The 15971-nt window shown below is 39.4% G+C and overlaps 1 protein-coding gene across 3 annotated transcripts in view; it reads left to right on the top strand.

The window, feature by feature from the left end:
• Positions 1-15601, top strand: part of LOC132831254 (myosin-9-like) — a 176235-nt gene extending 160634 nt beyond the window's left edge. For all 3 annotated transcript variants that reach the window (XM_060849272.1, XM_060849274.1, XM_060849273.1), the window contains 6 exons: positions 1274-1362; positions 2878-3001; positions 6086-6294; positions 8901-9009; positions 10208-10380; positions 13415-15601. In XM_060849272.1, the coding sequence (XP_060705255.1) occupies positions 1274-1362; positions 2878-3001; positions 6086-6294; positions 8901-9009; positions 10208-10380; positions 13415-13529 (819 nt within the window). In that variant the 3' untranslated portion in view covers positions 13530-15601. The remainder of the gene's footprint in view (positions 1-1273; positions 1363-2877; positions 3002-6085; positions 6295-8900; positions 9010-10207; positions 10381-13414) is intronic.
• The last annotated feature ends 370 nt before the right edge of the window (positions 15602-15971 follow it).

Raw genomic sequence — 15971 nt, 5'->3', positions numbered from 1 at the left:
TCTTCCACAAGCAAACTTAGTTATTAACTAGTGGTTGAAGCAAAGTTTGATCAGTAATTTTACGGTGTAGTGTATTTGATGTTTTCACTGCTTTTGAGTTGAATTTCTAAAAAGTTAAGATTTTGTATAAAAAGCAGCAAATAGTAGCTGTGAGTGGCAAAGATGGTCCTATCAAAAGGCAACTGGTCCACAGAAATGGATTTTTGCTGAAAACTTGCAGACATTGTTGCCACCATAGAGTGAACCTCTGTGTACAGCTTTACAGGATTTTGTTATTGTGTTCCATGTAGAGTCATAGTCATAAAGATATACAGCATGGAAACAGACCTCTCGGTCCAACCCATGCATGTCGACCAGATATCCCATCCCAATCTCGTTCCACCTGCCAACACCTGGCCCATGTCCCTCCAAACCCTTCCTATTTATATACTCCAAATGCCTTTTAAATGTTGCAATTGTACCAGCCTCCACCAGCAGCTCATTCCATACATGTTAATTCTATTCCATTCCACCCTCTGTGGAAAAAGTTGCCCCTTAGGTTTAGGGGGAGATGGGAAAGAGACCTATGCCCTCTAGTTCTGGACTCCCTGATCCCAGTGAGAAGACCTTGTCTATTTATCCTATCTATGCCCCTCATAATTTTGTAAACCTCTATAAGGTCACCCTTCAGCCTCCGAAGCTCCAGAGAACACATCCCCAGCCTGTTCAGCCTCTCCCTATAGCTCAAATCCTCCAACCCTGGCAACATCCTTAAATCTTTTCTGAACCCTTTCAAGTTTCACAACATCTTTCCAATAGGAAGGAGAGCAGAATTGTATGCAATAGTCCATCAATGGCCTAATCAATGTCCTGTACAGCTGCAACATGACCTCCCAACGCCTGTACTCAATACTCTGACCAATAAAGGAAAGCATGCCAAACATCGCTTTCATTATCCAATCTACCTGCGACTCCACTTTCAAGGAGTTGGGTGTTTTGGGCAACAAACCGATTATCTTTAGAATATCGTGGCTGGTACGTATATTACATAACTAGTTAAATGATCCCATGAAGAATGTAACTTAAGCAGAAGCTTTAACACTGACCCTGGAATTGCTAAATATATGTAAGAACTTATGCTGGATATTCCTCTTAACAGGTGGAGAATGCAGGAATTTGCATTTACAGGCAACTATTTTAAGTTTTATTTAAATGCATTTGTATTGTGTTTTTAAAATCACGACTGGTTGAAAAGTTAACTTTTTTAATTAGCACTTTTTAAAAAATCATCTAGGAACTTGCTGCAGTAGAGCGTGCCAAGAGACTGATACAGCAGGAGAGGGATGACCTGGCTGAGGAGATTGCTAGCAACAGTTCTGGAAAGTATGTACTTCTCCTAAATGGGGCTTTATTTTCTTCAATACTTGTACCATTCACACAGTTATTGTGAAGTGACCTCTTTCTCTGGAAAGAGTGAAGTAGGGTCAATTTTGTCAACATCAGTAGTAATTTGATGTTGATTTTCACTTGATTCTCTCTATAAAGAGTTGACATATCACTACCGGTTCAATTTGCCCCATTTGACTACATATGATTGTTAATAACGTTTTGTCCATCGTGAATAAAGTGGCCTTCACTGATGAAACCGTAAAGTTTACTTTAGAATCCCTACAGTATGGAAACGAGCCATTTGGCCCAACGAGTCCACATTGATCCTCCAAAGAGTATCCCACTCATTCCCATACTCTATTATTTTACACTTAACCAGAGCACCTGGAGGAAACACGTGCAGACACTGGGAGAATTTGCAAACTTTATGCAGTCACCTGAGGCTGGAATATAACCCGGGTCCCTCGTGCTAATGAGGCAGCAGTGCTAACCACTGAGCCAGTATGCAGCCCCAGAGATATCCTCCAGCAAAATGTCTTTTTTTTTCTATATCCGCAGTTTCTGAACTTGGAAAAATGTGATCTGCCTAATTTCGAAACTGGATCTCTCGTACCCATTTTTCATTACAAGCCTTGAAGTCTAAATATCTTTAGGTTGGAGTCAGTTGTGACATTGGCGGTGCTATAACTTGGGTCTTAATATTAAATGTTCTCTTGATTACACTGATCATGCAGTTCACGAGTTGTTTGGTCATCTTGTGTCTTACTAGGATGGGCAATAAATGTTGACCAATCAACGACTCTCCTATCCCATAAGTGAATTCAAGTATTTCCTTCCTATCCAATCGCAGTTTTTATGAAATCATTTGTAGCTTGGGCAAACTTAATCAGGTGTTTAACTCAGTGCATCTGTTATGAAAACACTTCCAATTTAAATTTTATTGGAGGACTTAAGTTTTGAACGATGTGGAAAAATTAATATTTCCAGTTTTGTGGAAATAGTTAGTATGGTAAAGGGCATCCTCACCATTATACAGGCAATTTCCAGATATATTAATTGGTTTTAGATACGACCTGTTGCTGTGGTGGGATTTGGATCTGTCCCCAGCTTTTTGGTTTGGCCTTTGGTTTACTATTCCAATGGCATTAGCCTTATGCCCTTTCCCCTTTTAGTACTTTTGTGAAGTTAGTGAGGATAAGGGTATTTAAAAGTAAGACTACTTTCTAACCTTTGGATTTGCCTAGTTGGACTTCAGGGTTTTGACTGTGTGCATCCATATATTTGTATAATAGGCAGCAATAGGGTTGGTGCTCAAGGAGCAAGTCTCAGGCTGGGCATAGAAGGTTGACTCCTGGGTAAAGTGACAGGACTGCTGACTGTTTTAAGTGCATGCCTGAGAGAGTCCATTTAGAATAGGTTCATTTAATTGGCTTTTGTTGCAGGTGTTCTGTTTAAGGTGCAGAAACATTTACAATTGAAGAGTTATTTTTGACATTTTTTTTTGTGTAGGTCTTTGGCTTTAGAGGAAAAGAGACGGCTTGACGCCCGGATTGCTCAGCTGGAGGAAGAAGTAGAGGAGGAACAGACCAATGCTGAAATGGCCAATGATCGTCTCAGAAAAGCCAATCTCCAGGTATGTGTTCCATCAACTTTCACTTTGTTCTTACTGTAATTTGCTATGTCATTTCATGTAATTCATGTCCTATGGATAGTAAAGATTACATATAATAGTCCCATATGCTCACCAAATAATTTTATTGGCTTAACGGATGGGTCAAAAAATGTTAGACAATTTTTGTAGACAAAATGTCTACAGGTTTTTTAAAAAAGGCAGCGTTTATTTGTGCTGTGCTGTAATGTTATGGGAAGGATGGTTCTGCAGTGTCTTTGAGCTGCTTTGGTAGTATCCTAAAGTTGGATGGGTGGCTTTGACACAAACCAGTAAAGTTTATCCATTTTTAAGGTGTGCAGGTCTTGTATATGGTCCACCCATTATTTTGTAAATGTTTCCTTTGTAACGCATGCTTCTGATTCAGTAAGTTATGAATATGTAAGGATCAAGTTTAAAATATGTTTTAAAATTAGAATCACTAAGGTGGAATTAATAAAATCCTTATTAACCTCTGGATGTACCAGTTAATCTACCTGAACTGTATAGAAACTCTGCAGAAAAATGATCTAGCCTAAGGAGTCAATGCTGACAAAGTTTCATGATTTGGAGATGTCTGTATTGGACTGGGGTGTACAAAGTTAGAAATCACATAACACCAGGTTATAGTCCAATAGGTTTATCTCAAAGTACTAGCTTTCAGAGCGCTGCTTCCTCATCGGGTGGTTGTGGAGAATAAGATTTTAAGACACCAAATTTATAGCAAAAGTTTACAGTATAATGTAACTGAAACGATATATTGAAAAGGATCTGGATTGTTGGTTAAGTGTCTCACCTTTTAGAATGACCATGTTGGTTTCAATTTTTTCATTTGTAAATCGCAAAACCTTAGTTATATTCTCAAGTGAACTTTAATAATTGATGTCGTGTCAGCCCAGATAATATATTGAAGATGTTAGCTCCCTGTGTGAGGCTCTGTGCCACAATGGTCAGACTGATTCTAATCTAAAAAGCTGATTTACAGAATCTTGCATGGATTCATGCAGTTCTTGAGCAAAGCAAAATGCAATTCTGCAAGTACAAATTCACCCCACAAACTTTTGTGTATATGTGTAGGGGGGGGGAGGGGGGAACAGTTATGAGCGTGTGTGTGTTGGGAAGAGTGCAATGGGATCACTTGTAATGACGTGAACCCAAGGTCCCGATTGAGGCCATCCCCATGGGTACCAAACTTGGTGATCAGCCTCTGCTTGGCCACTTTTCGTTGTTGCCTGTCCCGAAGTCCGTCTTGGAGGACGGTCACCCGAAGGTCCGGGGTCAAATGTCCCATACCACTGAAGTACCCTCCACTTGGAAGGGAACACTCCTGTCTATTGATTGTTGTGCACTCACGCAGACCCCCTCTCATTAAAACATCACAGTACTCGATGATTAGCGTTGCCTCACAGCATCAGGATCCTGAGTTAGATTCCAATCTCTGGTGACTATCTGTCTGTGTGGAGTTCGCACATTCTCCCCCTGTCTGTGTGGGTTTCCTCCGGGTGCTCCGGTTTCCTCCCACAGTCCAAAGATGTGCAGGTTAGGAGAATTGGCCATGCTTAAAAATTGTCATTTGGGTGCATTAGTCAGAGGGAAAAGGGGTTTGGATGGGTTACTCTTCGGAGGATCGGTGTGGACCTGTTGGGCCTGTTTCCACACTGTAGGGAATCTAATCTAATCATACTCTTACACACACCGTCTCACAGACACTCAACTGCACACATATACATATAAGTTTGTGGGGTGAATTTGTACTTGCAGAATTACATTTTACTTTGCTCAAAAACTCATGAATCCATGTAAGATTCAGTTTTTTTAGATTTGAAACAGTCTAACCATTGTGGCACAGACAGCCTCACACAGGGAAGCTCACACCTTCAGTATATTATCTGGTCTGATATGACACCAATTGTTAAAGTTCACTTGAGAATGTAACTTCTAAAAAAGGTTTTGTGATTTACATATGAAAGAACTGAAATCAACATGGTCATTCTAAAAGGTGAGTGTGTTAACAATCAGGGTCTTTTTCAATATATCGTTTCAGTTACATCACACTGTAAATGTTTGCTATAAATTCTGTGTCTTACAGTCTTATTCCCCACAAACACCTGTTAAAGGAGCAGGGCTCTGAAAGCTAGTGCTTCCAAATAAACCTGTTGGGCTATAACCTGGTTATGATTTCATCATGATCTGCTCACAGATGGGGAATTAGAATAAATTGCCAACATCTTTTTTTTGTTTGCTATACTGAAATGCTGCAATGGAATTTTCATTATAATGCTATTAGTGATATTACTAGCAACAAACATAGATGTGAGCAATGAATTTTAAAATTGAAATTCCCATGGGAAATGATTACATCCCAGGTTCCAAAGCATTGGGAGGCTACATTGTCTTTGATAGTTCCCAAATCAGGAAGTTTCAGGAACAGTTATACGTGAGCCTATGGCTGCCGTATGGCCCAAATGTGCATGTGGAACTTCTCCTGCTACCTTTCCAATCAAGTAGCAGGAGCACACTTCAAAATAAAGCCCCTAAACTGTCTCCTCTTCGTTAAATAACACATCCTATGCATGTGCCAAAGTGGCATTGAGTTCCATAAAATTGCATTACAGTTACAATTTATAAGTTGCGATCCGGTCTGTATTAATTGCCTAAATTTCAGTTTAGTTGTAACTTGAAAAATTTTGGTAGTAAAAATACAATGGAGGTATGTGTTACATGCAGTCCATCGACTGGGCAGATAATGTGAAGTGTCTTTTTGATTCAGTCTGCACACTAAAATTGCTTGTGTGACTTGAAACAATTCTTCTGAAGATTCTGATAGAGAACATGTGCATGATTTACTGAGCCTAATATTTTGGGCTGATTTAATACTACAGTATGTCTGTAATCCCATACACTCTACTTTTGGGAAGAACTTAGCAGGGAAGGCAGTTTGTAAGAACTGGAAACTATGCTGTGGATTAGGGTATTTTGGTCAAAAGGTTTCACTCCTCACACTCATGCTGATTAAAAGAACTAAATCTGTTTAAATGTTAATATTTTGCATTTAATTCTGTTGCACAGGTTGACCAGATAAATGCAGATCTTTCAGCTGAACGCAGCAATGTCCAGAAGGCTGAAAATGCTCGACAGCAATTAGAACGTCAGAATAAGGAGCTGAAAGCCAAGTTGCAAGAGATGGAGAACGCTGTTAGATCTAAATACAAGGCAAATATCACAGCATTGGAGGCTAAAATTGCTCAGCTGGAGGAGCAGCTCGATTCAGAAACACGGTACGAAAAGTTCTGAAATGATATATAGGTGAAATAAGCTAGGAGCAAATATTTTTGAGGAGGTAGGGTAGAAACTATTTTTGAAGTGATTGAAAACTAAACATTTATAACAAATGTTTCCTGTTGTGATTCACTGTGCTCTTTCTTAGCCTCCTGAAAGTGAATTTGAGAAATATATATGCTGCAGTTCAAAATTTAAAGTTTGAATTAGGAAATATTTCTATGCGTAAGTATCGAACTAGATAAGACCAAAGTTCCCCTTTGTTGTAATAGTGCTTTGATCAAGACACACTGTGCACCACTTCTTTTTAAAAGACATTTTAGAAATGTTAAAAACTCTTAAAGGTTACAGCACAGAATGAGACAATGTCGTTTTTTTTTTAACTAGCTCTCAATAGAGCAGGGCTGGTTGGGGTTCATAACGTTACTGCATTCCCTCTTAATCTGACCCTAATTAATAGCTTGCTGTTTCTACTGTGGTCTTTCTGGTTCAATTCCTTTTGCATCCAGCTTCACATTTCCTAATAATGCATTATGGTTCAGGGTCTATTTTAAACCCTTAATCGTAACTCGAGCATACCTCTCCATTAGGCCAATTGATCCTGTTCTGTTAAGCTATGTGTACAAGTTCCACCTCTCTTACAACTGGTCCCACTGCCCCCAGAATCTCCCTTCGCTGCACCATCTGTCCAGTCATGCATTCATCAACTAAATCATCCTGTTTCTGCATTCATTAGTTTGTGGTTACTGGAAATAATCTGGAACTTGGTGTCTTTTTTTGATCTCCTTCCTTGTTTAAAATTTCTCTACAGGATTTCATTGTTGTTTTTTCCTAGTCTTGCTGGTATTGACACAGTCTCTGTCTGTTTGCCCTCCACCCTTTATACTTTGCAGCTATTTGATGACATTCTTGACCCTGACATCAGGAGGTAATATGCTGACCTGATTCATATCTGCAGCCACAGAAATCTCTATCTGTTTCCCTAATTGTAGAATCCTCTATTATTGTTGCAAGAGGAACTAACATTTGTCAGTATTGAAATATTTTTGCTTGGTAAAAAATAAAATCCACTATGAATTCTCCTATAACACTTGCTTGGTGGTCCTCAACTCCCTGGTGGCTACCCACTCCCTTGCTGCCTGTACTCGCCCATTAGTTACTACATGACTGCTTCTAGGACTATACCATCCAGGGAGGCCTTCAAGAGTGAAAGAAGTCGAGGGACCTCGAAGTGAGGACCTGTCTGTTAGAATGGGGGCTTACCTATCAGAACATTAGTGATTCCCTGGAATTTGCTTAAAGTCCCAACCATGACTTTGGATTGGATTTGGATGTCACTGTTTGAGTCTAGGGATGGGCAACAAATTCGAGCGATGCCCACATCTCCTCCCACAAGAATATAGAGAAAGGACCACTGCATTGTTAAAGCACTATTTCAGCCCATAGATTAGATTACTTACAGTGTGGAAACAGGCCCTTCGGCCCAACAAGTCCATATCGACCCGCCGAAGCGAAACCCACCCATACCCCTACATTTGCCCCTTACCTAACACTACGGGCAATTTAGCATGGCCAATTCACCTGACCCGCACGTCTTTGGACTGTGGGAGGAAACCGGAGCACCCAGAGGAAACTCACGCAGACACGGGGAGAACATGCAAACTCCACACAGTCAGTCGCCTGAGGTGGGAATTGAACCTGGGTCTCTGGCGCAGTGAGGCAGCAGTGCTAACCACTGTGCTACCGTGCCGCCCCATACTTCAATATTCAAAGAAAATTTGGAAATATGTCACCATTCCTTCACTGTCACTGGGTTAAAATCCTGGAATTCTCTCCCTAATTGTGGGTCAACCCACAGCAAGTGGTTCAAGAAGGCAGCTCACCACTATCTCGAGCACAACGAGGGACGGGCAATAAATGCTGACCAGCCAGAAAATGAATTAAAAAAAAACAGTACTGACTAAATATTTTGGCAGTGAGTTTTGAGTTGTGCAGGAAGCACGGCTGTTTGTGGGTGGCACTTTCAACTTTGACTTTTGAAGGTATGAATGGGATGGTGCAAATAATAAGCCAGCTGCTACCGAATTAGCTAATCATTGGATATTTTCTGTTCAGTAAATGGACTTGTTCATAATGTTTACTGTACTCATTTTAAAGTTGAGTTTTAAATCTCATCAGTATTCTTGTAAATATCTTTTAACCAGTAACAGGCAATGATACTAAGATGTTGGTAAATAGCATACTCGTTGTGGTGATCTATCATTTGAGGAAGATTCCAGGTTTGATCTTTGATCTGTGGTCAATTAACTGATTTCTATTGGGACATGTTTAGGCCATAACCTCTGAGTTTGGTAAGAGGGAATATTAATCAGCAGTGATTGCTATTTAACATCTCTGGAAGGATTTGCTGGCGGTAAGAGTACTTGGAGAGGATTGAACTCATTTGTAATATTCTAAACAGTCAAATAGCCTTTAAACTTGACTAGATTTCATACTTAGCCCATTGCCTTCACCTAAGTGGTTATCAGCACACATCAATTGACCAGTTCATGTTAGTGCCTTGAGAAAAATGTACAAACTAACTTTATTGACTTTGTCAAACTAGGGAAAAACAAGCTGCCAGTAAATTAGTGCGTCGCTCTGAAAAGAGACTGAAGGAGGTGATGCTGCAGATGGAGGATGAAAGACGCAATTCTGATCAATACAAAGACCAGGTCAGTCACAAGTTTTGATAACCTCTAGTGAGGTGTGTGCTTTTGAAATACAAGCTGCACAAGTTTCACTTGTTTTATTTCCCCCTTCCCAAACTCTTTCGAAACCATATGCTTTTCTTGACTGCCATCTGTTTGGACCTCAAGTTTCCCTCGAGATGAATGCCCCTTAAGTATGCCTTGACTCTTTTTTTCAAGGTAGTGTGATTCATCAAACAGCAAAGCAAATATGAACACGTAAAATTAGAACAGATGTAGGGCTTAGTGGTATACTAATACACCTATTCTGTATATTCATATTTGCCTTTTGGAGTTGCATGTTGTGAAAGTCTTCTGATAAGTCAGTTACCTCTTGCTGTAATAACTATCCATGTAATTTATGAATTTTTTAGCTAAGCTGTGCACTTTCCAATCCACTTTACAACATAGACAACTAGTCAAAAAGTTGTTAAATCAAGAAATTGAAGCATTTATTTCTCCATTATTATAGTCAGCTTTTTTTTTATTTCATGAAACTCATTCTGAAACTTCTCTAATGTTAACCCTCTGAACGTAATACTTTTAAACTGGCTGCTGGATAGAACATTCAAAAGACAGTTCTGAATTTCCTCCCACTCTGGGAAAAACTAAATGAATTCTGTTCAATCCCTCCCATTAGTCTTGAGTCCTGACATCACCCGCTGGCTCTGAAACAACAAAAAACTTTTTGCCAGAAGTTACAATTCCTTAGAATTACTGTGATCATAACTTGTCACCTATGGATTTATCATCTCGGCCACTTTTGGATTTGAGGTTTGTTTCAGCCTAGGCTACACCAAGTTGACCCACTAGCTTTTGGTATGGATTAAGTGATCTTCTTTGCATGGGTATGACTCTGTCTCACTGGGGAAAAAATTCTGCTGTCTAAAATCTGTCCGATCCTTCCAGTGGAATGCTGAGTTAAATAGCCAAATTATTAGAATGTGTCAGAGCTGGTCATAATTAAACTATAATGTTGTTTTGAGGAGTCCAGAACTTAAACTGCAGGAAATTCTAGCACTTCAGCCATGACTTGTATCTGTGTAGTTAAATGTGAACCCAGTGCTAGGTTATACTTTAGCCATCTTTCTAAAGAAAACCAATTCATGGTAAATGGTGATTGGCAAACTGGAGTAATGGAAGTTACAGCCCTGTGATCCTAGTTTGTACATGTTCATTACAGGTCGAAAAAGCAAACTCTCGTTTGAAGCAATTGAAACGACAGCTGGAGGAGGCAGAAGAGGAAGCCCAGCGTGCAAATGCTTCCCGCCGAAAACTGCAGCGAGAACTGGAAGATACCACTGAAACGGCAGATGCAATGACCCGTGAAGTCAGCACACTCAAGAGCAAGCTCAGGTAAGAAGAGGTTGATAGTGCTTACACTGAGAAAATCCTGTTTTTGAGAATATTAACAAAGTTAAAATAAAAATTGCTGGAGAAACGCTATATGTCTGGTAGCATCTGTGGGAAGAAAGCAAACTTAACATTTCAAAATTCTTGGTGACTCTTTGGAACTGATAATAGCAAGAAGCTAAAGTAGGGGAAGGGTGATTTGAGAGAAGGGGATTGGATAGGTGGAGACAGAGCCCAGACCAAGCAATATGAAAGGGGTAGGTAAACGAGGAAATAATGGATAGCAGGCTAGGACACAAGAAAAGCTGAATAAGAGCTCAGTGAGAAAATTGGATAGTAATATTGAATTCAACCCATATAATGTGATAATGAACATGAGTATGTGGAGATGGTGACTGTGTACATAAAAGAACCAATGCTGTAACACAACCATTTGTGGATGGGTTTTTTAAAAAAAGATGGAATTGGGCCCTAAGGTTATTGAAGCTGATGCTGATTCCTAGAGGTTGCAGGTCCTAAGCAGAAAATGAGATCATCTTCAAACTTAGTTTGTGGCACACTGGAATGCTGCAGCAGCCTGCAACAGAAATGTTGGCCAGTGCATGCAGTGTGTATGTTGAAGTGGCAGTCAACTTTTTGTGGATAGAGCATAGGTGTTCTGCAAAGTGGTGACCCAGCTTGTGTTTTGTCTCTGGTATGTAGCAGAAAAACACATTGTGAATAGCAAATACAATAGTCTAGATTGAGTGAAATATAGTTAAATATGTATTTCAGCAGGAAGCTATGTCTGGGACCTTGGATGTGGAGGAAGGAGGAGGTAAATGGCCAAGGATTGCACCTTCTGTGGTTGCATAATAAGGTGCCTGGGAGTGTGAGATGTTCGGATTGGAGCAGTGGTGTACCAGTATGTTAGAGGGAACAGTCCTTGCAGAATGCTGACAAGGGAGGGAAGAGAAATGTGTGTCTGGTCGTGGCATCCCATTGTACACTGCCATTCGTCATCTCAATCTTTCAAATTAGGAGGCTTGTAAGGACAGAGGGACCCTGTCATTGTGGGAGGAAAGGTGAGGGATGAGGGCTGAAGTGCAGGAGATAGGTCAGACGTGGTTAAATGTCTTGTCGACCACAGAAGTGAGTAATCCTCAGTTGAGGAAAAAAGTGGACATTTTCTGAGGGCCCCATGCGGAAGGTGGTATCATCGGAACAGATGTAGTGGAGACTGAGACTGGAAGAATGGTATGGATTCCTTGGAGGAGCGGAGTGTGCAGATGTATAGTCGAGGTAATGGAGTGTTGGTGGGCTTGTAGTGTACGTCGGTGGCCAGTCGATCCCCAGAAATAGAAATGAATGTTGAAGGGAAGAGAGGAGTCTGAGATGGACCAGGTGAAAGTGAGTGCAGGATGGAGGCTGGAAACTAAATTGACAAATTTTTCCAGTTCCAAATGAGGGGAAGCAGCACCAATGATGTCACGGATATACTGGAGAAAAGATTGTTTGGAGGGATCCAAGTAAGTTTGGAATAGGGAATGTTCAATGTCCCACAAAGGGACAGGAATAACTGGGACCAATACAGGTAGACTTGGCTACACCTTTTGCCTTGAAGAAAGTTATTAATGTATTTAAATTAACTGGATCTGTCCAACTTTCATTTGTTTCTAGCCACATTCATTGTCCTCTTTCACGTAATGCCTTGGAAGAGCGGCAGGAATATGTGTTCACATTCTGCCTTGGCAGTGAAACAACATTCAGTTCTGAAGTGGCAGAAATAAAACAAAATTACTCTGACAAGACTAAAGAGATGCTTTCAGTCAAGATACACTGGGGCAAAAATGAATGATTCAAAGGGAATTGGAAAGGAGTAAGGTGATTGTAAATTGGTAAAATTTCAAAGTTAATGAAACAAGTGTTAGGGAATTTATTTCAAGAAAATTTGAACTGAAAAGGAAACTAAGATCACAAAATTAAAATTGTTTAGCTTCAGTCATATCCAAGGATAGGAACAGTTTAGACACTTATGGACCAGGTACAGGGAAATGGGGTTAGCATGGATCGACCTTTTGGTCAGTACGCACCAGTTTGGACTGAAAGGCCTGACTGTTTTGTAGGACTCTGACTGTTCTTTTGAAAACTTGAAATCAAAAAACATAGTTCCGTTTTTGGTTTTCTAGTCATTGGGAAGTTTGTTTTCAGTCTGCCAGGCAACAAGTAAGGCTATTTCCTGAAAGGGTTTGTTTCTAGTTTGCTTTGGTCAGCAGGAAAATTAAGCCAGTTTGAGGGACTGCTGCAAATTTCATAGTGGAAGAAATTAAGTTTGCATTTTTATTGCAAGTGCACAATCTCTGAGAATCTTGTCAAATTCATGCTTTGCTTAAAGCATCTATTTGAGTTTGCAGGTCCATTCCAGTATCTGTTTATATTTCCTTTTTATCTCTGTACTCCTGCATCCCCAAAGTTCTGAATGCACCTTCCAAGTGTTTTTAACCCTTTTCATTTCTAAAGTCATAGCAAGCTCTTGGCTAACAGTATCTTTCTCCACAAATGTTGCCAGATATGGTGAATTCCTACAGCGTTTTCCCTTTAGATGCTGGAAATCTGAAATACAGAGTGTTTTCTTTAATTTTAGTTGAAATCTGATGCCAAGTTGATTGAGGTTTTCAAGAGTAATCAATAGACATTTGTTAGGTTTGATTATCGAGTGATATGGAACCATGGAAAGCAAATAAAATGTAGTAATTGATCCTTTTGAACAGACTCCAATATTGCACAACTGCAAGGAAATGTGAATTTTACTCATTCTGGGTTGTGCTGTCAGCTTTTATTAAATTGCCAGTTGGAGTTTTTTTTTAATTTATTGAATCCTTATTTAATATTAATGGACATGTTAAAAGTAATGTGTTGAGAAACTGTGAATTAGAAAAGAAGCCTAACTATTGAGTTGAAGCTTACTGCATGTTGCTGATCAGTACTTCTCTCAAGTTCTTAAATTGCTTGACATGAAGTTCATCATGAAAATATATTCAAATGTGTTTCTTCATAGGCGTGGGGAGTTGCCATTCGGTATACGTCGTACTGCAGGCAGAAAACTGGATGAAATATCGGATGATGATGTTGAAGGTCGAGGTGAAGCAGGCGATTCCAAAGCTGCTGAATAAATGCCAAAATGTTAAACTACATTCAGTATAAACACCATCACTGGGCTTATTGTGATTACGATTTTTTTTAAAAATGCATAACTGTATATTTTATGCTGCTGTAGGTAACATCAGGCCACTTGGCCCTTCTTTCCCGCTCAGCTTTATGTAACTTTCTGAATAACTTTGTAATGTGCTAATAGTGTAGAACAATTATTGTGTATCAGGAAGAACAAGGTTCATACATGCAGCAGCAGACCAAGTGAAGGAGGGTTAAGACCTAATCCTTATGTAGAATTCTGTTTCCTAAAATTAATTGCAGTTTCTATAATTCTCGGCTTATGACCTGACCTAGCCTAGAGTCAAGCCGATATAGCAATCTTTTCATTTCCTTCAAAAGAAGAGTTTTGTCCTTATTTTACTTTGGGTACATTTTTAGTCGTGTGATTTAGGGCTGTAGCATTTTGTTGGGCAAGAGGCCTTGGGAACTCATGTCTAGTTTTAGATGGCAAACTCATGTTGTTTTGACAATCCTTTATAACCATTTGGGATTCACACAGCAAAAGTTAATCCAGTGGTTCAGAAGCATCAGTGGGTCTTGTACAAATGACACAATGATGATCTGAAAATTCAATTCTGAGGAAAGCATTGATGTTTACTAACAGCAGTTCCATCTCATTGGAAATATCTCCTTTCATATTTGAAGTCTTGCTGCTTGGAGTTGGCCTGTTTTGGGGAGCTGGCTACCCAATCACTGCCCAAGAGGTTTCAGTGGCATTGAGAACAGAATTTTCCCTTTTCCTGCTGATGTGAATTGGCTAAAGTAGTAATAGAAAACAATAACTTTTAACTGGAAACCTGTTTTCAGTTTAGCTTTGTCCATACTGATTTGAGGCTTAGCAAACCAGTGTGCTTTCCCTAACACTTATTTTCTGTGAATTAATTGTGACAATCTTTATTTTCTAGCTTTAGTTATTGGAATCTATGGAATGGTCTATTTTCATGGGAAAGTAGAGTAGAAAACATATCATTTTCCTTTAGTTGTTACCTATTAAAGTTTTCAAATGATGAACTTATTCAGAGAGTCAACTCCAGAATATGTAGTTAGCATGGGCATTCCTCTTATTTTCAAGGAAGGCTTCTGACCAGTACTCTTCTCTGTGGCATATCTCTGAATGGTTAAAGACTCAAACTACAGTTTCTGCTGAAGTCAGTTATTTGTTGAACATTCTGCTTGGTTCAGAATCTGTTTGAAATTCTTGGTCAAGAGCAGCACAGAACTGGATGTACATGTTCACTAATAGACCACACAATACAAATCCAACCTGGCCACTTCCAAGACTTCTCTGCAAATGTTTTAATGTGCAATGACATCCCAAGAAGACTGCTGAAAGGAAACCTATAGATATATATATTCATTTTTTTATCTAAATGAGTATCGCTTCATAAATGTATTGGAAACAGTTTTTGATAATCTGTTGGCTATACTGGATTTGTAAAATGACTTCATTTCCTGTGATTCTTTTAAGGACCAAATATATATTTAAACAAGGAAATATATAATCAAGAAAAATTTGTTAATGGATTCTCACTTTTATATATATGCATATAATGTAACCATTTGCTCTGGCCAATCATGATTTTTTTTTTTCTGAGCACTGGCCTCCTATTGAAGAAAATTAAAATAAACTGGAAAATGTGCTAAATCTCAAACTGCACAGTTTTAAACTCAATGCCCAGCTCTAGTACATATAACAATCCTGTATCCATCTTCCCTTATTCACAGAATTGTTTGGGACCTTGGTTTGATATGTTTTACATACACAAAACATTAGTATTGGGCTGAGAGAGTAAAAAAAGTCTCACTTTCCTAAATGCTGCAACATTTATTTTCCGCACAGGAGACGTTGCTCCATTTACCTTCCTGTCAGGTTTGCTACAGAAGCTGGTTGAATTCTCAACAGACACATACGCACTCTCATTCTTGTAAAAGTGCCTTAAACATGTGTCACACCAGTGCCGCTAAACTGAATTGTAACAGTGGTTTGCAGATGTTACCACAAATGTGTTACAAATAAAGATTTATTGCAAAATTCTAGTTGATGTGAAGGTTTGTCAACTTTTCCATTTTGTGACATTCATGAGAATTAAACTCCATTTATGTTTATCTTTGCTGTGCTATCCTGCAGCAGTGAGGGGGTGCTTCTTGCTTGCTAGCAATATAACAGTTCAGGTGTGTTTTATTTTACAGCTTTGTGATACTCCACAGCTTTCTTCCTCAGAGGACAGGCATCAATGGTTTCTTCAGTTCAATTGCTGCATCAAGCTGTCCAATGAAGGCGTTCAAATAGTTATAGCGATACAGCAGGGAACCAGATCCTTCAGTCCAACTTGTCCATGCCACCAGATATCCCATATAAATCTAGTCTCGTTTGCCAGCACGTGGCCCATATCCCTCAACTC

Source organism: Hemiscyllium ocellatum, chromosome 33 (genome assembly GCF_020745735.1).
Source record: "Hemiscyllium ocellatum isolate sHemOce1 chromosome 33, sHemOce1.pat.X.cur, whole genome shotgun sequence".
Classification (NCBI taxonomy): Eukaryota; Metazoa; Chordata; class Chondrichthyes; order Orectolobiformes; family Hemiscylliidae; genus Hemiscyllium; species Hemiscyllium ocellatum.
Note: the sequence above shows the minus strand (reverse complement) of the source record. Positions and strands in the feature narration are given on the sequence as shown.